The sequence below is a fragment of the Phyllobates terribilis genome, unplaced genomic scaffold (assembly GCF_046119375.1).
Source record: "Phyllobates terribilis strain yellow unplaced genomic scaffold, ASM4611937v1 Scaffold_8__6_contigs__length_399053987, whole genome shotgun sequence".
Taxonomy (NCBI): Eukaryota; Metazoa; Chordata; class Amphibia; order Anura; family Dendrobatidae; genus Phyllobates; species Phyllobates terribilis.
This window is the reverse complement of record NW_027362768.1, coordinates 134,779,107-134,802,903: the sequence shown is the minus strand read 5'-3', so window position 1 is coordinate 134,802,903 and position 23,797 is coordinate 134,779,107. Positions and strand designations below refer to the sequence as shown.

Sequence of the window (23,797 nt, the reverse complement as noted above, 5' to 3'; positions counted from 1 at the left end):
ACGTGGCTGTAGAGCAAAGAGGATCCATGGAGAGTCGCACTAAACTGGGGGGCTGCTCATTAGAGGGATAGTCCACTTTTGGATATCTATATAGACACTGCTCAAAAAAATAAAGGGAACACTAAAATACCACATCCTAGATATCACTGAACGAAATATTCCACTTGCAAATCTTTATTCATTACATAGTGGAATGTGTTGAGAGCAATAAAACATGAAAGTGATGGATGAGCTGCACTACCTGACCAACTTCTGTGGGTTGTACTGTAGACACCGCCTCATGCTACTGTACCTCTAGGGGTGAGAGCAATGGCAAAATGAAAAAGTGACCAAAACAACAGCCAAAAAGGATGAGAACAGAGAAATGGTCTGTGGTCACCACCTGCAGAACTGCTCCTTTATAGGGGGTATCTTGCTAATTGCCGATCATTTCTACCGGTTGTCTGTTCCATTTGCACAACAGCAGGAGAAATTGATCCACAACCAGTGGAAACAGTTGAGCTCAGATCACATAAATGACAAATGTGCAGGAAAACAATCTGTAGACCTCAAACAATTTGAAATTTTTAATGAAACCCGATTGCAAAATTAATTTTTAGCCCCAAAAACCTCTATGTAAAAAAAAAAAAAAAAAATCTCAAAAGTGCACAACCCCTTTAACACCCAAAGTGTACTTCCAATTACAACAATGAAGGGGTTGAGCATCCGGACCTCCACTCCTTTCTATTCTCTATGGGACTGTCGGAGAGGCTTTGAGGATGTTCATTCGTAGCAGGTTTACACGTTGATTTTGCTGTGGATCTGCCTCATATTTTACTATAAAGGGTAAAATCCAGCGATGATTTCCATATGATTTCCTGTGACTTGTTTCATCCAATATAGATAATATGTGTTTGTGTCTTCTGTCTCAGCCTGCAGATCTGAGTGGTTTCTTGACAAGTTTACACTGCCATCTAGTGGCCAATTGTAAAGTGCACGTCGTAATGTAAATTTAGCAAAGTGAACCAAATGATTAAATGAAAAACTGAGTTAATTATTTGTAATCTTGTCGCCAGTCACGATCTTACATCTGTTTTATATTCACAATTATTGTCCCTTTAATTTCCCTTTATAGTAAGGAAGTGCTGATAACATGGATGCACACAGCAGCTGGTGTAAGGATGGGCTGAGACCTCTTCAGCATAGTACGAAGTCTGATTGGTGGCTGTTCGACCACTGACACCTCAGTTGATGCATTTAATGATCAGGGTGAAGCTTAGGACCAACTTTGACATGTTTGTAAAACCTCTCGATCTGACAAGCAGAGCAGAATCCACAAATTGTTAAACAGCAGCAGCATTAAGCACATTGCACAGCAGTACTGAGCTCTGTAGCTGTGAATCTAGCACTAGGATGAGGAAAAACACTTACTAGAGAGGAACAGCACTATCTGTTTGTGTCTCGGCTTCTCTTTTTCACTCATTCACCCCCGTATCTCTTCATAGACTTTATAAGGCAGCTGTAACCTGATCCCTCAGTGAGCTAGGAGTTAGTTCGGTCTTGAAGGAGTTCTCCAGTGAAAACAAGTTATCACCTATGTACAGCATAAGTGATAAGTTATTGATCGCCGCAGTGATCCGCTGAACGGGGAATGTTTATCTCCTACTGGGATTTTTCATTTCCGTTTGATTACAGCCGCAGTGCGCATGCCCTACCGCCTCTCCATTCATTCTGTATGGGACTGCCAGATACGCCGAGCACAGATCTTGGCAGCCTGATAGGGTGGGAATGGAGCGCAATTCAAGCACGGGGATAAAAGTTCACCCAATCGGTCCCAGCGTTCAGACTGACACTGATCAATAAATTATCGGCTATCATGAGAATAGGTAATGACTTGTTTTTACCTGGCAAACCCCTTTAAGTAAAGCCGACTTAATCTGTTCCTTAGTGAATGAAGAGTCCAGGAGGAGAAGTGGCTCATGAGTGGAGAAAGCATCATTCTTTTCTGATAAGACGGATTACAAAGCTTCTTATATTTGCTTGTGATTTATACAAAGTTTGTCGTAACCATTTAGGACTAAAGAATCCTAGGCTTCTCCGTGCGTCCCTCTACATAGGTTTTAATTTCGTTGCATGTGAATAGACTGTACAATTCCCCTTTACGTATATTTTCTGCAGAACGCCAGCAGGTTGGCGCTATAATCAGCAGCATTATATTACATCACTTTGCCGCCTTGATACAGTTGCTGAAGCCTCTGAGCCGACAGTTGCTGTGTTGTTACTTTTGCCGGGACCCCTCTTGCTCACGTTGTCTCTTCTTGTGTTTTCTAGATGTGAAGGGACCCCCCACCCACCGTCTGTCATGCGGTCAGTCGCCCTACACTGAGACCACCACGTGGGAGAGGAAGTACTGCATCCTGACGGAGAGCCAGCTGGTGCTCCTGAACCGCGAGGACGAGGTGAGGCCCCCGAATCTGGCCGCACACGGAACAGGCACAATGGGCTGTACTTACATCTCTCTATTAAGAAACCTTTTCCCGTTTCCAGCACAAAACTTGAGCCTGGTCTCCAGCAGCTGGAAGCGGGCAGGGGGGCCCTAATTTATTAATTTTCCCCTCCGTCCCACATGGAACATGTAATTACATCTATTCACACCTCGTTAATGTCATGGAAGTAACCTAATTATGTGAAAGTGCTGTCGGCACACGGAAGGCAGCGGATGGGAGCTCCGTGCTGCTTCACATTACGTGCCACCGCTTTCAAGGCCGCCTCGGCCGCTCATTTAATAAAGCTCTTACCTCCATGGCAGATTCAGTGCTTCACCTCTAATACATCACTTTTATTGGTAAGAAATGACAGCAATAAAATGTGACCATAGGTGCCCCATTGCTTCCCACCTGCTTCCTTCTGTTATGTTTTCCAGCCCCTGTGCTTTTGCACATTTTTGGGACTTTTTTTTTATGGGACCCCTTAGATTTACCCTTTCAACAGAGAGTAAATAATGGTGATCTCCCAGCTCTTGGCAGGTACTCATTTTATTTTCAAAGATCTAAGAGAAAAAAATATGTAAATGAGCTCTCCCCCCAAAAGGAAGGAAAATGTCTCTCTAGTGCCACCTACAGGTGTTAAAGGGGTTGTCCACTACTTGACAACCCCCTTCCTAATCATTTCAGTGGCCCATAGAGAATAAAAACAATGTGTACTCTCCTCCCGCAGCAGCACCATTCAAGCTGTTCCCAATGGGTGACTGCTGCAGCCGATCAGTGGCTGCTGATCAGCTGCAGTCTTCAATACCTTGTCAGAGCACAGCGGACTTCTGCTCCAAAAGTATATTGGTGAGCTGCAGCCACTGATTGGCTGCAGCACTCACATGACCTAATAAAGTCATGCAAGCGCCAGAAGTTGTTCAGGAGGTTGGTATCATCTTTTATTAATCATCTTTTATTATTTTATTCAGGGGACTAGAGCATTTAAGGAGGAGCTGTCCAAGTAATGGACAACCCCTTTAACAATGAGTTTAATGGGGTACTGTTTCTTCTCCTGCAGGTGATGTAAGGAGTCTTATAGGCCAAGCTGTGCTTCTTGGGTAAAATAGTATGCAAATTAGCTCTCCTCCAGAAGGAAGAAAAACGGTCTCTAGTGCCACCTACTGGAAGTAGTTACACCTGCTTATACCACGTATCCCACAGTCAGGTGACCGGACAATAATTACAGCAGGAGGCCGGCGTTCCTCTGTCATTACAGAACGCTTACATCTAGATTTTCCCGTCAATTCCTTAAAAATGTAAATGCCGATTAAATAAAAAATTTCCTTGCAATCCATTAGTTTTCCTAGAAAACAAGCTGCATAAAATGTAACCACTCATTTTTATTAGATTAAATCTAGTTCTGTTTTTTATAGCTTGTTGGTTTTTTTCTTTAATAAAAAAATGATATACCATATATAAAAAAGTCAGCTTATATAATAAAACTGTAAAATAGCAAAACGACAAAAAATGAACGACTCATGTATTCACTTGGCTTTCGTATGAGTAAATTAAAAAGTCTGGACCTCATACTTTGCTGTTGACACAGTAACATGATAGGGATCCAATTAAAATCATTACATGCATGTGAACGTAAGCTGAGATTTTGAGGAAACGTGGCAACTTGCCATGGAGGGTGTTCATTAGCCACAGCACCAGGATCACTAGAAGAAAACCACCTACAAGAACCAACTTCTGGTAACAAAGGGGGGCTGTATAGTACACGACCGCGGAGTCTTAACCCCCCCCCGGGCTGATTTTTAACATAGAAGTCTATGGGAAACAGATTATAACAGGTGGTCCTCTCTAATGTCATCCATTAGCGCTGCCCTAAAAAAAAAAACAAAATGGATCCATTAAACACCAGCGGTATCCCCAGAGACTAGTACAAATGGATCAGCTATAACCTACTAAAAAAAGGGGTGCAAAACAAAAACCAAAGTGGGCATCCGGTTTTGCTCAGGTTGTAACGGATCCAGGTTTTTTTTGTTTTTTTGGTTTTTTTTGCGATCCTGGATCTGTTACGAACGGATAGCAACTGGACATGTGAATAGGGACTAGTGTTTACGGGGGCCTGCCAATTCTCCCTCAACACATCTGGAGAGATGAGGACCAGGCATGCTGAAATTTGCATGCCCGATCCTTGAGTTTGGAAACTGCTTTCTCCCTATTGAAACGTATGAATCCTCGGGCCTATGGTCATGTGTACAGGGCAGGATGGCTGAAAACTATTCCATGTGTATGGCCAGCTGTACATCTTCTGTGGGGCTAATGAAGGTAAGTCACTTAATAGGAATGGCTGTACGTTGTGTCCCTCGAGATGCAGAGCAAGGTACTATACCCTGAGTAAGCGGTAATAAGAGGATACTTTTCGATCACCCCTAAGACCCCAAACAATTGCCAGTAGAAGGGACTCCTGTGAGTGGAGCAGCAGAGCGCGAGCTGGACTGTCGCTTCATTCATTCACTATGGGACTGGCGAATAGACCGGCAGTTTGAGCATCCATTCTGCCCCTCCATTCTTGCAAGTTCTGGCGATCAGTGGGGGTCCTGGGTTGGACGCCAATCAATTAAGATTATCGGAATACCCCTCTATTGTTTGTTTTAGTAGCGGAGTCTCATTGGCCGGGCAATGCAATAAGATATGAAAATTAGCTCTCCTCCAGAAGGCAGCTTTCTAGCGACACCTCCTCTTATGACAATGATTTATCGGGTCACATCCTCCAGTAATTAGACTAACAAATGTTATTTGTGGCCGTTCCCATAATCATCCTTTGCAGTTGGGATGTTGTGGACGGTGCGGGGCGGTGCACCCTCAGCACTGCGGACAGTCATTTACACCTCTGTGCCGTGCTGTAACGGCGCTCGCTGTTACCTCTCGGTGACCGGTGACACATTTGTTCCTGTGACAGCCTCATTCCTGGCTGTGACCTCTGTGCACAGCATATTATTATTTTGTGACAGCTGCGCTGTGTGCAGGGGAGTCACGCTGACTTACTAGTTTCTAGTGCGTCCCCTCTGGCTCACCCTTTCCGTCTAATGATCTTATTACGGTGCCGTGCATGTCGCCCGTGTGCGCTTCCTGCTGGTGCAGCAGCCGGGGATGAGACGGGGAGCGCCGGAAAAAATAATTTCACCCCATTACTAGGAGGAATATTTGTGCTCTTCGCTCGTTGTTCTGAATTAAAGTGTTTACAGGGGAAATGGGAATAGAAACCTGGAAATATTAACACTTCACTTTCCTCCGGTGGTAAAATCTTTTAAACTAGCGATCTCCATACATAATGCATCACACGGAGGGCGTACGGCTATGCATCGGGCAGCCATACAAGCTTCATACGCATGGCTCAGCCTTCTGATGACATTTCTATCCCAAATTCAGCTATAATTTCTTAGCTTTATAATATATATTGTTTTATATATTTTCATCTCTGTACGCGATTGCATGGGACAAAACACCAGCACAACCCCTTTATAAAGAGATTCAGGTTCAATATTGGAAACCGTTGCCACTTTCTGCTAAAAACAGTGCCACTCCTGTCCGCAGGGTGTCTGGTTTTGCTCTAGATGCTTGCTTGTTCACAGTTATGCCAACAAAAATATATGTATATATTAGTCAAATCTGGCACTGTGGGGTCACAGTTTGAAGGAATGTTCAAGTACTTTGATATTTATTTATTTGAATAGCGGCTAATCTGCAGTACCGGGAGCGACCACTACACAGTGTGGCAGACGTGTGCTCCGCTGGATACACTTTTTACATCTGGAGCTGCAAGCAGCTGAACGGTGGAGGTACCAGGTGGACCGGAAGGTTGTCAAAGTCAAGTTTTTAAGTTATTTTTTTTTTTTATAAACATGGACCCATGGTGATCTGATCTGAAAATAAACATGGAGGACATCACATCTCTGCTGCAGCCAATCAGTGTTCATAGCATTGGCTGCAGTGGTCACATGACATTTTTAGCTGGAAACAGCAGTCTCCTTAGTCCCTAATCTGGCAAGAATGGCACGCCAGTGATTGCCTGCAGCAACTAGTGATGTTGTCAGGCTCTCAAGATGAGGTGGATCCTCTACGCCCCAGGCCTGGGTGGGCACATGGACACTGGGCATTCATGTAGCATGATGGAAGACACGTAAGTGACGCGCCCCTGGGCCTGTGTCGTGCAGCGTTGCGCACGCGGGAGCTTACCCGGAGCCGGATCTGTTGGTTGTAGTCTCGTGGCGGTGATCCGGTCCGTGCCCAGGGAGTCAGACTAAGTGGCGCTGTATCAGCGGTAGATGATGGACGACTACGCCACCCGTTGAATGCAGCTATGGAGCTGCCGCTGCAGGGCAGACCGCTGAGGCCGGTGGAAGGATGGTGCAGCGTGGATGGTATAACCCCCAACGGGAGGGGTATGGCCTCAGGGCAGCCGACGTGGATGATGGGGGTAGCAGGAACCACTCAGAGACGGTACGGTGTAGTTCAGGGTCTTTACTGGTGACAACGATAGACCCTCCCGGAGTACTGGCTAGCGATTGGGGCCTGGTCAGTCCTTGAGCAGATGGGATCTCCCCTGGCCAGGCGGAGTTGTAGGCCTCCCAAACTAACGATACTCTTCTGGCTACCTTGCTAGAAGCGAGTATAAGTAGCCCACGTCCCTGAGTGTACCGTGTGGTGCTCACCCGTATGGCCGGTGACTCGGGGCCTTCTAGTAGCCTCCGCTCCACAACGGCGGTGCTGGTCCCATGCATGTGACCGTGCGTTCGGGTTTCTTGGCCAGAGGACCTGAAATCCCCTGCCTGACGGATTCTGCTGCTGGGTAGGAGTTAGTCCCCACAGCCTCGGACTCCGGGTCCGGTAAGAAATCTTCTCAGTCAGGGCGAGCTCTGCAGCTGCCAGCCCCTGACTCTTTGTAACACTGCTCCCACAGAGCTCCTGTTGTTTCTTCCTATGCTGCTTCTCTTCTCTACTGCTGGCATGGCCCAGGAGCTGGGCCCAGCCGGAGCCACAGCTCCCTGTCAGCCCTCCTGGCTGAACTCTCCCTCTCAACTCTCTAACCCTGCCTCAGCCCCAGGTTTATATAGGGGAAGTCCTTTCCCTCCCAGGACTGGGCAGGAGGTGTGGCATGCATAGGATTCCTGACCAAGAGACCTCCCACCTGCTCTCAGACATAACACTGCCGTTACTGTGGAAACCAGACCCCTGGGGTGCCACATTCCCCCCTAGTGAAATTTAGTACTCCGGGACTAAACATATTTTTAGAAAAACATAACAAGGTATAAACAATAATAATACAATAAGAAAAACACATAAAGATGGTTACGGCGTGTCCGCAACCGGGTGCAGTCTTTGAAGAAAACAAAGGTGTCCATTTCACCAAAACAGGGAGACGTAACCAGGTAGGGGTCTGTCCTGCCCCGAGTCCTTAACAGTCTTTTAGTCCATCCTGGGTTACGCTCCACTAACTGTACAAAGGATTCCCGGTAAATCCACCAAGGACTCCTATAAATTACTAGAAACACATAATTATTTACAGGATATGGCCGCTCTCAGTCCTCGGCCAGTGGGGATAAGGATTGGCTGCTCACAGTCCTCAGCCTGGTAAGGGATAGGGGATGGCTGCTCACAGTCCTCAGCCTGGTAAGGGATAGGGACACACGGGGAACAATTCACTAATCCCAACGGGGACCATATTTTAATTAGCAGCAGTCCTTGTACCCGAACGGGTAACTATTTACAGCTCTTTATTCACGCTACTTCCCTTCAGTAGCTATGTCCTCTTTGTGCTCCCTCCTGAGGGTAGTCCTCAGACCCGTCCGGGTCCTCTTGGCTTTCCTCGTATTGGTAGTACTGCAGCTCCTCCTCGGTTAGCTGGGTTAGTATCTCTGCGACAGTCCTCCTCCCAGGTGGCCAGGACTTTACCTCCCTTTGGGCTGCCCCGGTTAATTGGGCCACCAGGATGCTCACTTTTTGCTCCTCTGTGAGGGGGTACACCTGGAAGAGGCTATCCAGCTTTTCTCTAAAGTCATGCAGGGTATGTGACTCCCCTGAGTACTGGGGTAGCCAGGCTGCCCCCGGGATATAGGGCATGGTGAAAGGCATGACCGCAACAGCGGTGGCGCTGGCGGGGGTTGAAGCGGTGAAGCTCTCCTGCATATCCGGCATCCTTCTCCCCCCTAGTGGACCGTGGCCTACCTTGCGATGATCCTCTTCCGTAGGCCGCGGCTCCGCAGTGGATCGTCAGGGTTGAGGACCTTCCGTCGCGCTCCTGTGACGTCGGCGTCTACTGGGCTCCTTCCAGGACCTTACGCAACGTCCGGACGTGAGGCGGGGCTTCAGTTTCTCGCGCGCTTTCGGAGTCCACGCCCCTCTTCTTCCCGCGCGGCGTCCTCAAGATGGCGTCCAATGGCGGGAAAACTCCACGGCTGGCGGGAAGAAGGCCGAAGATGGCGCCGAATGGCGGGAAAACTCCACCGATGGCGGGAAGGAAGCGGAAGATGGCGCCGGATGGCGGGAATCTTCACCACAGGTAAGTTTGAACAGTCTTTTTCAGGCACGCAGTACCCGGTGGTTGCGGGCACGTGATCCTGCAGACTACGCCAAAAGTTGACGCGCCCCTGGGCCTGTGTCGCGCAGCGTTGCGCACGCGGGAGCTTACCCGGAGCTGGATCTGTTGAGGGTTGTAGTCTCGTGGCGGTGATCCGGTCCGTGCCCAGGGAGTCAGACTAAGTGGCGCTGTATCAGCGGTAGATGATGGACGACTACGCCACCCGTTGAATGCAGCTATGGAGCTGCCGCTGCAGGGCAGACCGCTGAGGCCGGTGGAAGGATGGTGCAGCGTGGATGGTATAACCCCCAACGGGAGGGGTATGGCCTCAGGGCAGCCGACGTGGATGATGGGGGTAGCAGGAACCACTCAGAGACGGTACGGTGTAGTTCAGGGTCTTTACTGGTGACAACGATAGACCCTCCCGGAGTACTGGCTAGCGATTGGGGCCTGGTCAGTCCTTGAGCAGATGGGATCTCCCCTGGCCAGGCGGAGTTGTAGGCCTCCCAAACTAACGATACTCTTCTGGCTACCTTGCTAGAAGCGAGTATAAGTAGCCCACGTCCCTGAGTGTACCGTGTGGTGCTCACCCGTATGGCCGTTGACTCGGGGCCTTCTAGTAGCTTCCGCTCCACAACGGCGGTGCTGGTCCCATGCGTGTGACCGTGCGTTCGGGTTTCTTGGCCAGAGGACCTGAAATCCCCTGCCTGACGGATTCTGCTGCTGGGTAGGAGTTAGTCCCCACAGCCTCGGACTCCGGGTCCGGTAAGAAATCTTCTCAGTCAGGGCGAGCTCTGCAGCTGCCAGCCCCTGACTCTTTGTAACACTGCTCCCACAGAGCTCCTGTTGTTTCTTCCTATGCTGCTTCTCTTCTCTACTGCTGGCATGGCCCAGGAGCTGGGCCCAGCCGGAGCCACAGCTCCCTGTCAGCCCTCCTGGCTGAACTCTCCCTCTCAACTCTCTAACCCTGCCTCAGCCCGAGGTTTATATAGGGGAAGTCCTTCCCCTCCCAGGACTGGGCAGGAGGTGTGGCATGCATAGGATTCCTGACCAAGAGACCTCCCACCTGCTCTCAGACATAACACTGCCGTTACTGTGGAAACCAGACCCCTGGGGTGCCACATAAGCAGCGCAGACTTGGTACACTCAGGAACCCTCGTGAGCTGCTGGTCGGATGAGGTGGAACCCAGCAGGAGTGCAAGCGGCTAAAACTCAGTATACACAAAAGGCGGATCTCGCCAACCATGGAGGTCTAGAAACGCAATCCCTAAACCCAGGTGTGTGTCATTGGGCCTTAAATAGGACTAGGCAGATTATGTCATCCTTGAAAACCTGATGTGGAGCACAACTGAGGGCAGCAGACCCAGGAGAAGGGAGCAGAGCCCGGGATACCCAGGACACGTGTGTAACAGATCTATTCCCACTGGAAGACCACCATGGGCCTGTTTGTAGAATTTAAAAAAAAAAAATATGGGCAATCCCTTTAAGTCTATGGCTACAGCAAGTGCCACATATGTTTTGGCCTCATGCCTTGTCTGAGACTTGCAGTTGCATGCCCCGCGAGGTCCTAACCTGACACCTGTGCTTGTTCGGTGGCATCTCCACCATCCAGCTTCTGTGAATTCCTCCTCCAAGTCCCATCAGCCTCTCTACAATCAGTCGTCAGCCACCGCTGAACAGATTACTCAGCACCGTAATGATAAGAAACACAGAAGGGAGCCCTCCAGAAAACGCGCCCTTCTGCCAAAAAAATTGTTTTCCTGTTGCTGTTTGTGCCCGGAGCTGGCAAAGAAGGATCTTCTCTCTCACTGCGTAATTACAATTACATGCTCTCGTCTCTGAGTCGCCAGCAAGTGATTGGCACTTGTACGACAGCCCGCAGATTTATCTATCGTTACGAGTCTTCTAGCCTGACCGCACCTGCGGAAAGTCTTCCCGGATCAAGCAAATCCTTTGGGTTGATATTTATAGAGCTAATATCCCACCACGATCTGCTTCCTTGGGCAGAAGAGGTCTTCAGTGTGTGCGGGCGTCCTGCGGCTCGGGCACCGCATGGCTTCTGTAGAGCCACAATTACTAAGCTTGACGTACTCGTTTTATTTCTGGAAGGCTCCCGCAGCTCGGTGCAGTTAATTCCTGTGTTTTATTATCTCCTTGTGCCTAATTATTACCTACCATGTAAACCAGCTTAAATAAATAGCTCTGTGGTCGTGTCATGGTGCGACTGAGTCATTTTACCTTCAAGTCCGGATTCTTTAGTCTTGTTAGCGACACGTGAAGCATCTTCTAAATCCGTGCAGAAGAGAAAAAAACATTTACCACGGCGTACTTCGTGTGTCAGACCTTCAGTACATGGGTATAACGAAAAGTGACCACAAAGGGGACTCTTAAAATATATGGAGGCTGGTATACCAAGAAATATGGCAGTTTCTCCGCACTGGCAACATGTCCCAAACCAGTCCCATCAACGGAGGATTAATTTAACCATATAGCAGTCATATTTTTTCATCTATATCAAAGCCACAAGTTCCAACCCGTCCGTGGGTCAATCGTCTCATCATATGCCTATGAAGCTGTCAGTCCGGCCCCGACCCGCAACCATAATGCGGACAAGAGAATATATCAGCTATATGGTTATGTGCATTAGCCCTAAAGGATTTAGTTGGAGCAATGCACTAAATTATATGAAGATGCATATGCCTCCTTACTGATTTGCCATTTTTGAGACTATGATAGAAAACCAAAATGTACGGTGTACTATGCCGGGTGCACTAAAATTACTATCCACTTTCCTTGTAATTTTGCAGTCAAGTTGCAATTGTTGATGCACAATTTTTGGCACAAAACTGTGCCAAAAATTTAGCTGGTCTTCCTAATTTACTGTTCTTCCTTTTCTTCTTGTTCCTTCTATTCTTCCGAATATGATGTCCTTCTCCAGTGATCAGTAAGGGCGCAGTCAGACGGCCCTAGTAATCGGACCGAGATCGGAAAGCAGTGCACGGACTGGCTGGCGGCTCTCCCGACGTAAGGCAGACAGCTTCATGTATTTCTAAGGTCAGGAGAGCCGCCAGCCGGTTCGTGCACTGCGTTCTGATCTCAGTCCAATTTATACGGCCGTCTGACTGCGCCCTAAGGCTGTGGCTTCCCCGTGACCTGTTGCATGACAACAATTCTCAGACCAAAATATTTGCGCAACTTGCTGTCACAGATAAGTCGCTTGCAGCTTGCGGTAAAGTCTACGGCAAGTGAATTGTGTCCAACTTTGGAAATCGAACATGTCTGGAATCCTTGGTGACTCCATCACTGTAGATCGCAGGTCTCGAAGTGACACCATAGGAAATTATTAGATGCGATATTCCTACACATGTCGCCTAACCAGGATCATGATGGCGGATTGCCAGACGATAAGATGGATTCATTACCTAAGAATACATTTGTCCTGTTCCAGAGTCCAGGTGGAGGAGGGCGCCTCACACCACTCCAGCCAACACATGGTCTTGCACGTGGTGATTGTTGGCTTTTCTGCTCGTTCAAAGAAAACAATTTCATGAAGTTGTGACTGATAATCCACATCTACTGAGCTTCAAATATATTACCACGATGAGGCAGGGATGTCGGCGTGTCTCACGGTCTGTGATAGGGTGGAGAGAAGCCCAAGCTGGCCGTAGACTTCTTCTCTTCCATGAATATTTTACAATGTTTTGGTCAGTATTTTCCAATAGAGCTTGCAAGCTAAAACCAAGAGTGGATCCAAATCATGGAAGATCTTGTGGAAGTCTCTCCATTTTAATGTTTCTCTGTGTAACTTTCACTTTTAGTTTTGGGTATCCAATTATTGATGTGAATTAATTACCAAAATCCAGCAAAACCATGCGGCGATGAACTTCTAACGATGCTACTGCAACATTTAGGAAACCACTTCTCAGCAGACAGTCATTGGACGTGTGCGACAAGCGCACCAAGTGCCATGACTGTCTTGGACTGTGATAATCTGAGGTCTGAATTCATCCTGATTACAGACCTTTATTTCCAGACTGGCCGCCAGTCTCCTCACCGGACACAACTGCATTATATATGCCTTGCAATGCACATGTACAGATAATACATAAGTGGTGCAGTATGAAATAATATAAAAGAAGTAAGCACTGACAATGTGCAATAAAGTGCCATGTGCGTAGTCACCGAGGAGAATTGCCTCATGGAAGAAACATCATGTGGGATTGAGAATGCCAAGTGTATCGCCGCAAGAGGTTGCTTCCTCAGGGGTCATATTAAATTGTAAAGTGCTGCGGAATATATTGGCGCTATAAAAATAAAAATTAATATATACAGTTTGCAATGCCGGACTGAACTCTGGTCTCCTGACCAGATCTTAACCTCATATATACTTGCTGTCCCGCAATCAGTCTGGGCACTGCTGTACATTTACAGATCGTCAAATACGGCCGTCAGAACACATGGCCTTAGAGGACCAATTCTTGACTCCAGCTGATGATGAGATATGACTGAGTATACTATTCTGACATGGGACCATATGCTGCACCTTCACAATGCATTTTGTAGTGTCTGTGGGAGGATCTGCCAACGTTTCTACCTCCAATAGATGCCACTGCAATGTCATCTGTCTCCCATTGTAAAAAAAAAAAAATACCACGCCGATGTCTGTGGATAAACAGTATAACAAACGTGTACCCGTCCAATTTAGGCGAAAAGAACACTCTTTAGACCCCCAATGGGATAATGGGGGCTATGGATATGAAATGGAAGAATGGGGGCTATGGATATGTGTGGGAGAATGGAGGCTATGGATATGTGTGGAAGATTGAGGGCTATGGATATGTGTGGAAGATTGGGGGCTATGGATATGTGTGGGAGAATGGAGGCTATGGATATGTGTGGAAGATTGGGGGCTATGGATATGTGTGGAAGATTGGGGGCTATGGATATGTGTGGAAGATTGGGGGCTCTGGATATGTGTGGAAGATTGGGGGCTATGGATATGTATAGGAGAATATGGGGCCTATGGATATGTGTGGAAGATTGGGGGCTATGGATACCTGTGGGAGAATGGGGGCTATGGATATGTGTGGAAGATTGGGGGCTATGGATATGTGTGGAAGATTGGGGGCTATGGATATGTGTGGCAGATTGGGGGCTATGGATATGTATAGGAGAATATGGGGCCTATGGATATGTGTGGAAGATTGGGGGCTATGGATACCTGTGGGAGAATGGAGGCTATGGATATGTGAGGAAGATTGGGGGCTATGGATATGTGAGGAAGATTGGGGGCTATGGATATGTGTGGAAGATTGGGGGCTATGGATATGTGTGGAAGATTGGGGGCTATGGATATGTGAGGAAGATTGGGGGCTATGGATATGTGTGGAAGATTGAGGGCTATGGATATGTGTGGCAGATTGGGGGCTATGGATATGTATAGGAGAATATGGGGCCTATGGATATGTGTGGAAGATTGGGGGCTATGGATACCTGTGGGAGAATGGGGGCTGTGGATACCCGTGGGAGAATGGGGGCTGTGGATACCTGTGGGAGAATGGGGGCTGTGAACACCTGTGGGAGCATGGGGGCTGTGGATACCTATGGGAGATGCTGGCTCTCTTGTGATCCGGTCATATAATTGGTGCTTCTTGGCCATTTCTCGGAGTTGTCCTCATGTTTTCACCAAGTATCGTTGCCTGCACAGGATTTTATGTGATGTTGCCATTAAACAGACCTGCTTATAAAATCCGTTTTCTCTGCTATGACGCCATTCAGACAGTATGTAAAGTGTCCCATAGGACTGGCTCTAGTGACAGGCGACATGACACATTTACAGGATCATGATTTACACAAGTTCTGGGTAGGGTTTCAGGCTGTTCTTAAGGAATGTGGTAAATGGTTTTGTCTCCAACTCGTTCATACGTCTTTACCATCTACACCGACTTGTTTTACAAGGTATCAAATCAGATAAGGTTAAACAGCCGCGCTACCACCTGTGTCCTCTAGAGGGCGCTCATTAGTCATGGGAATCGCTTCTCGGCTTGTAATCACACGCAGGATAAAGAGATCAAGTGGGGGGGACGACTTATCTGGAGATTAGCAGCACTTGTTACTGTACATAGTCACCCTGTCTCTCATTTACTTGTAGATGTCTGCGGAAACCGTGCAGGACTCCACTCCCGAATCTACGAAAAGTCGGAGCCTCCGGAGGACAGTGAGCGTCCCCTCTGAGGGGCAGTTTCCGGAATACCCGCCAGAGGGCGCCTCAAAGCTGGGTAAGTCCTAATCATGTATGTAGTGGCCATATGTGACCGCAGACGATTTTGCTTCCTCGGTGCGTGTCTGGAGACTGACAGCTGTAGAGCCCTGACTCCGGGAATGTGTCGCACTCGTTAATTGCCCTCTCGACTGTACATACCGCGCAGATCCGAGTCGAGACAAATTAGACAATTAGTGTCATTATGTCGTATTTTGTAACGAGCAAATTATTCATCTGCTGAAGACGCCTGATAAGCAATCGCTCCAGAAGAACGACTACTAATACTGTCAGACTGAAGGTTCATTCATACGTAACGGTTAAACAGGATCTGTCATCAGATTTCACAATATAAACTCTGATCTATTGGACTTGATGAGCCTGGTGTACTTACTGTGAACATTCCCGTCAGAGTGGCCGAAACATCCTGATATTAAAATGATCAAAAAAGCTCATTTCAATGTAAGGCAGGGAAGTGTTCACAACCAATTATACAGCCTGTCTGACATGGATTTCCAAAGTAAATAAACCAGCTTCATCAGGTCTAAGAGATCAGTTTAATAATGTGCGCAGTTTGCAATGTGACAGATCTACTTTGAGCTGAGAGTGTTGGGGAATATAGATGCAAAGTTTTTTGAGGAGTCTGGTCCATTCCAGAAAAACGCTTGAAAAATTGTTAAAAAAAACAAAAAAATCAAAACTCTTCTTATTCATTTCTATAGTAAAACCACTTGGCTGTTCACATGTTCAGTCTTTTGAGTTCTTGCACGCTGCACTGAATGGGCACGTGATGGAATCCGCTCCAAACTAAGCACTGGCCAATCAAAAGGCTGCATAAAAAAAGACTCCAAAAACGCTTCAAAAACTGCTTCAGGAAACGAAAAACTCCTCCAAAAAGTCCCCAAAGAAGGAGAATTTCCTGAAACGATTTAAACTAAAAACTCTTTATTTTGACCACCTCAAAAAAAACAACTCTGTTTGCACATAGCCTTACCCCGTAGGGTAAAATTGCATGGAGCAAAAAAAAAGCAATTAGTTTGACTAAAAATTGTGGTGGCTTTGCTGTTTTAGTGCACTGTTTTTTCCGCAAGAACCACCTTAGTTTAATCACAGTGTTTAAATGGGTATTCCCATCTCCAAGATCCTGTCTCAATATGTAGTAAGTGGAGTAGTAATAATAATATTAGCAAATACCTCCAAATTAGAAAAGTAGGGTAGTTCTCCTGATTAGCTATGTCTCTTACCTCATGTGCAGGGCATTGCAGAAGCTTAGATATCCATGGTTACAACTACTAACAACTAAGTAACCAACTGTCACTGAGTGGTTGTAACCGTGGATACTTAAGCTACTGCAATGCCCTGCACATGGGGTAAGCGACATAGTTAATCAGGAGAACTATACTACATTTCTGATTGGAGGTATTTGCTAATATTATTATTACACCTACTACAAATTGGGATAGTATTTGAGATGGGAATACCTCTTTATAATGATTCGTGAGGTCACAAGTATTCGTCACTGCAAGAAATTGGGTCATCAGGCACCAAGTTTCCAATAAATTTTTCACAGTCGCTGAAGGCCACCATACATATTAGGCTAATGCTGGCGGATCCTGCCAATATCTACAGGATCGGCCCAGAGCTTAATGTGTATGGAGGGCGCCGGACGACTGATGGTCGGGAGAGATGTTGATGGCAAATGTTCGATTTTGGACATGGTTCTCCCGGGAATGAGCCACTGGCAGAGATGTCTGATGGCGGCTTTCTCATGGAGAACACCGGAGCATCTGTGTATGGGGGAGACGGCTGAGATGGCTGTCGGCCAAACAATTGGCCAAAGCTTCTTCCATATGACAGCCATCTAATGTGTGTGGCCAGATTGAGACTTTTTTTTCTTGTGGTGGTCTACAGCTTTAGATTTTGCCACCTACCTCAAGTGCTGGGCTCTCCTGTCACCGCCGTGGGTGGGGGAGTTGGATCCACATGCGCGGCTTTCTCTACGTACTTGGTGGCCTGCGGTGGGACCATGTAAGAGACCCCCATCTATCAGACACTTATGGCATATCCCTTGGACTCAAATGGGAGTTTTCCCACCGTTTGGCTCCGACATGGAGCTTTGTGTACACTCTGCATTACATCTCTCTCTACCCCAGAGCAGCAATCACAGTTACTCATTTTATCATTGGAATCGGTCAAGCAGTTTGTCATTAGACCCCATCGTAACTGCTCTGCTGAGCTCCAGTGCAGGGTGGGATAGTTGTGTCCTGTAAAGACTACACTTCCCAGAATGCAAATCATCACAACAAGCTGATGTTCATCCAGCACAGAAAGCTGGGAGAATTCTGCTGAATTGTGACTGCAGCTCTGGGCTACGGTGCAGGCGGTGACTCAGGATCAGGGCAAGGTAAGTAGTGCAGTGTGCGGCCCCTGTATGTCTGTGTGTATCCTATGGAAGGATGGATTGCTGCTCAGGTCAGTCGTAAGGTGATATTGTTTATTGCCTTTAGCCCCATAACTTTGTGACCCCCTGCAATACTGGTACATTTGGTTTTCAGCATATTATATGGAAAGAAATGCGGATCTGTGAGATCACCTATAAATTGGATCTTGCTCAATCTAAGCAACGTAACCGCACAATCATCTTGTGATGTAATCCTAAATATGATGATGTCATTTACTGAGTTTGTCCTATGATGCATATGTGCCCATTCATCCAGAAGAGCATTTGTGAGGTTGGAGGAGAGGCCGGGCTCACAGTCTCCGTTCTAGCTCATCCCAAAGGTGTTAGATGGGGTTGAGGCCCAGACCCTGTGCGGCTGGTCAGGCTCTTCCATACCAAACTCCGCCAACCATGTCTGTATGGACCTTTGGCATGGAGCACAGTCATGGGGAACAGAAAAGGGCCTTCCCCAAACTGTTCCCAGGAAATTGTAAACTACAATTTTCCAAAACTGGAACTAAGGGGCCTAAGCTGACCCAGAAAAATATGTCCATAGCATTAACTCTGCTTCTCCACACATCACAGTTGGTACAATGCAGTCAGGTGGGTAACGTTCTCCTGGCATTCAACAACCCAAACTCATCCACCAGACGCTGGATCGAGAAGTGTGATCCATCGCTGTACAGAACACGTTTCCTCCAGAGTTCAGTGATGGCAGCTTTACACCACTCCATCTGATGCTCGGAATTGTGCTTGGTGATGTAAGGCTTGGCCATGAAGCTCCCGGCGGGGGCGCAGTGTTGGTGCTGATGGTAATACCAGAGGAGGTGTGGGCTCTGCAGTTATGGAGTCAGCAGAGCGATGGTGACTTTTCTGCCCTTTGCTCCTCAGCACTCGGTGACCCCGCTCTGTAACGTTACGGGGTCTCCACTTAGTGGCTGAGCTTCTGCGGTTCCTTCCACCTCTCAATACTATCACTCACAGGGGATGAAGAAAGAAATTTCATGAGTGGACTTGTTACCCCGGTGGCTCCTATTACAGGACCGCACTGGTATCAGTGAGCTCTGCCCCACCATGTTAGTAGACGGCATAACGAGGGGCTGGTGGTTATACAACGGGGCAGCTGGACTGAATGATTGACCAGTATTGTCCCAGTACTTTTCTCCATATAGTTTTTCTCCTGGTAGATGCATTTCCTCCCGTTTTTGACTTTGTCGTAGAAAAGCAGAATCGATTCATTAGAAAATATCAAAGGTTAAGTTCTACCTTGAATGTTATTTAAAGGTTGGGACAGAGATGTGAAGATCCATCTCATCTCTACAGACCATCCATCTTTAATTCTGCTACTATCTATCACAATTGGTAGAAGAATTTACCTTAATTTCCAGTCCTGAATTAATTTCCAGATGATCATGTCTGCTGGATGTTTCAGGTCGTCTCCTGAATTTAACCCTTGTCCATATGTTCTTCTGTAGCTTAGGGACATCATAGATGAGAGTAGTCCGCTGATAACATCACCCCTGTATTTTGTAAGCAAGTATGGAGAGCTGCTACCGCTCTGGTAGGCACCACCAGTCCATGTGATGACGATCCATTATTTAATCGCCTGTTTTGCTCTGCTTCGTTCTACAATTTTGCTTCAGGGGAAAGATCAGGTCAGACAGGGCTTCCTCCAGAAATGACAGCTGATGGCCGAGGATTCGAGAAGTGAGGCCCACAGCGATCTGCTGGTTACCGGTCCAGCTTCATAACTGTTTTAAAGCCATGGATTTTTGGAAAAAACTGGGTCAAAACCATATATCACCCATGGACTTCATACAAATAACCACCCAGGATACCTATCATTACTGGTTGACTCAGATTTAAAGAAAAGAAGCATGGTCAACTGAAGAAAAAGGAAGTGTCCAATGTCCATCAAAGGCCACCTGGCATAGAAGAAGACAATGTGGATTCTCCCGGTTCCAGGAGCATTTGGGTGGCCACAACCTTGTCATCCAACTTTTTATTTATATCTAGAATTGGCAAATGGATCATCACAAATCACACAAGACCTTGTTGATCTGCCGTCTTCTTGTACCTTGGCTCAGGACTGTACAAAGCCTAATGACGCATAGGGAGACAATGTATGAATGGAAGCTTTTATTTAAAGGCCACAAGGGATTTCTGATTGCTCCAAGTGCTCAACAAGCAGAAGTATTAGCACGTCGTATAAATAGCTACAAAAACACCAGTGTCTGATAATGTGTTTTTAGCAGGACTTGTGATCTCATCAGTCTCTCACATGCTGGTGGCTTCACGTAGACGTTCCTCTCCACATTTCTGGGGCCTTTTCACACATTCCGAAAATAAAAATTTAATTTCTTTCAAGAATACAGCTCACGGCAAGGTGTTGAGCGACCCCGCGTCACCTCTGAATTCCCCAGATGTTTTCACTTATCATACAGGAAATGTTATTAGCACTGCAGGTATTTAGAGGATCTTTGGCTTCTAGCATTTATAGTTTTAAATAGCGGTGGTGGTACATTACATCCCGTGTAGAGGGTGGCAGGCGGATCTGGGATTCAGAGGAAATGAAAATATATAATGTCATGAATAACACGAGCCGCCATAGATATTTCTGCTACTAGTTGAAGCAACACTTTGTTCTGACAGATAATGTCTTAAAACAACAATTGCATAAGTGGCCGGTACTTGCTGTTGTTTTATTCTTACTGTTCCGCAGAGTATTCTGTTTGGCTTTTTTGTTTTCTTTTGGCAAATCTGCCATACGGTTTCATAAATAAATATAATCCTTTTTTTAGTGCTAATTTTTATGTTCTTTGCCAAGAGGGTGTGGCTCACGGGATCCTCTGGGGCGTGTCTTTAGGCTGCTCTGCATAATTATTCTGTGAACAACGCCCCCTTGTAAAGGCCATAAAAATTGGCACCGAATATAAAAGCCCAGTTCTCTGGAACTAACTGTATGGCGGATAAAAAAAAAAATAATCAAAAACTGGTGTATACTCAGAGGAGCAGCAGAAATAAAATAAGCGCAGAACTTGGCCACTTTTGATCTGGCGTCAGGTCCTCTTTAAAGTTGCCCCATTTGCTCGGCCATTTAGGAAAATTATTTTTTTAAGGTGCCAACATACATTAGAGAAATGTGTATGGAATGTCCCGACCTTTCCATAACGGCGGATGTTGGGTCAGGCATGTTCACTTACAGCATGCCCAATCCTTGTGCTCTCCCAGGAGATAAGCCATCTCTAGATGGCATAAAATCACCATACACCTTAGATATCTGTCGACAGAACAGCAATTTCTTTGGTCCCTCATACAGATATCTGCGCACTTGGTTATGTCTTCCATGGGGAGAGGGGTGTAAGACACATTTTGTGCAGCATAGAGGACCCATGATACAAGTCCGGAAGTAGCAGTATTATTCCTGGTCCGGTATAAGGCCAAATTCACACTTCTGTGATTGCATCAGACGTAGAGGTGGTGTCCACAGACTATCGATTCACGTCTTGAAGTGATTCGTAGAAGTTTGGTCCAAGAATCGGACCAAACTCAGACACATCTCTGTGCCATAGATTATAATGTGTGTGCTCTCCATTAAAACATACATATGAATGACACTCGATATGAAGTCATTTTTGTCTTATTGGAGCTCTTCACACCTGTCGCGGTCCCTACCTGGTAGCGATATGTCCTGTTTATTTAGTGAGTAGATCTTACCCGGCACTCCGCTCCGACGTCACCTCGCAGTTTCGGCATGGGGTTGTGTTTTTGTTTTTCCTCGTGTCCTCCAGTGGTTACGGCCTGAATGCATTAGCACTTGTATGAATGACTACACCGGGTGATGCCATCATAGGTGTTATTACATGACATTACCCTCCGCCCGTCTTTAATCCAAATACCAAAGGAATTTACTTTGATACCTGTGGATTATTTTTCTTTCCTTTGCATCTTCCAAGTGCCCAGAAATGCTGTATATAGATCACTGGAAAGAAATAAAAAAAAAGGTCTGGGTGGTCTATGTGAACCCATATGCAGATTTATTGACTTTTATTTGAAGCCAATTGTTGAGACGCTTCCTTCGTACATCAGAGACACGGCGGACGTCCTTACGCGGGTCGATGGTGTCCTTTTGGACAGTGGGGTTTTGCTTGTTACAGCAGATGTTGAAAGTCTGTACACCTGCATTGAGCATACCATTGGTCTGGAGTCGGTCCGTCTCTTCCTCGGGGCGTCCGACCTGGGCGGCCCTTTGTGTGGGTTAATCATCGAGCTCTTGCAATTAGTCCTGACCCATAATTATTTTTTGTTTAAAGATGCAGTATATCTGCAAAGGCGGGGCACAGCGATGGGGGCGGCCTGCGCGCCCTCGTATGCTAACCTTTTTTTAGGGGCATGGGAAAGACAAGTTTTTGGCGATGAGGGCGCGGGGGCCACGGACCAAATTTTATGCTGGCTCCGCTATATTGATGATATTTTGTTTTTTTGGCGAGGGACGGTGCAGGAGCTCGATGAATTTATGGTCCAATTGAACCAGAATACATGGGGCATTAAACTGACATATAGATTTCATACTACTAAAATTGATTTTCTGGATGTCGAGCTGGAGGTTGATGGTGGGAGGTGCCTCCAGACCGACATTTTTAGAAAATCTACGTCAGTTAATGCCCTAATACACGCTGATACAGCTCACCACCCTACCACTATAAGGGCCGTCCCCGTCGGGCAATTCCTGAGGGCGAGGCGGATCTGCTCCTCTGACCTTAGATTTGAGCGTCAGGCCGTGGATTTGAGGCTCAGATTCAAACAACGAGGTTACAGTAACAGATGTATCAAGCATGGATATGACAGGGCTAGACGAACCCCACGCAACAATTTATTATATTCCAACGTTATTAGAGGATCGGAGACCGGACAGGCAAAAATTCGGTATATTTCGAATTATAACCATGAGTGGGAGAATATGAGGAGGATTATGACCAAGCATTGGGACATTTTGGCAACCGACCCCTCCCTGGGACCAATTCTTGGGGATCGTCCCCTTATGACACCGAGACGGGCCAAGAATCTTAAAGATTTTTTAGTGTCGAGCCACTATGTTCCGACACAACCAAATCCCTTTGGCTCTCGTGGACCGACCCTTGGAACCTTTCCCTGCGGTCGTTGTCTTGCCTGCACCAATGTCGCGCGCTGCAACACGTTTACGTCCTCAGATGGCAACAGACTCTTTAAAATAAGACACTATATTTCATGTGGCACTAGTAATGTCATCTATTATGCCACATGTGATTGCCCCCTAATCTATATTGGCCTTACTTCCAGAGAACTGAGAATACGTGTGCGTGAGCACGTGCGCGACATTGGTGCGGCCAGGACAGCGACCGATGTTAGCGAACTTAAAAGTATTCCTAGGCATTTTAGGGCTGTCCATAATTGCGACCCTCGCTGTTTCAAAGTGCGGGGGATAGACGTGATACATTTGGGTTCACGGGGCGGCAATGTCAAAAAGATTTTGGCGCAGGTTGAAGCTAAGTGGATAGTAACACTTGGGACATTGTCGCCCCGTGGACTTAATGAGTCCCTCTCTTTTTCCTCCTTTTTGTGATGTTGGTTTTTTCTGGTTGATTTTCTGGTAAATTCATACAATTTACCCTCTCCCTGTTACCCTCACTGTGTTCGAGGGATATATATGTTTGTCTGGGGTTATATCTGTCTTCATGTTTTTCTTTTTTTGTTTGGTTTTAAATCAATTTTGTGTTTTTAACTGTATACATTTCTTAGTTTTCTTTTAGATAACCATATTACTCCTCTCTTAGCACCCTATCGGATCAATCTTCATTTATTTCAATATGATTGTGATGCAGATGCTCCATAGAAATTAAGGATGGGATGACAGAAATATGGAAAAAGACAAAGAAAAGGGCCTGATGGATAAATTGTCATGGATATGGTGTCATGATAGGAAATTTCCTGTTTAATTCCTGCCTTGCCTTCCTTGGTTCTTGTGTACATTTACTTTGTTGTATGCACTGCTGCCCTGGGACGTGGTGCGCATGCGCCGGCCTCCC

The 23,797-nt window shown here is 46.7% G+C and overlaps 1 protein-coding gene across 5 annotated transcripts in view; it reads left to right on the top strand.

Moving 5' to 3' along the window:
• RASAL2 (RAS protein activator like 2) overlaps positions 1 to 23,797 on the top strand; it is a 296,425-nt gene that overhangs the window by 140,284 nt on the left and 132,344 nt on the right. For all 5 annotated transcript variants that reach the window (XM_073643347.1, XM_073643346.1, XM_073643345.1 and 2 more), the window contains exons 2-3: positions 2,311 to 2,438; positions 15,185 to 15,311. In XM_073643347.1, the coding sequence (XP_073499448.1) occupies positions 2,311 to 2,438; positions 15,185 to 15,311 (255 nt within the window). The remainder of the gene's footprint in view (positions 1 to 2,310; positions 2,439 to 15,184; positions 15,312 to 23,797) is intronic.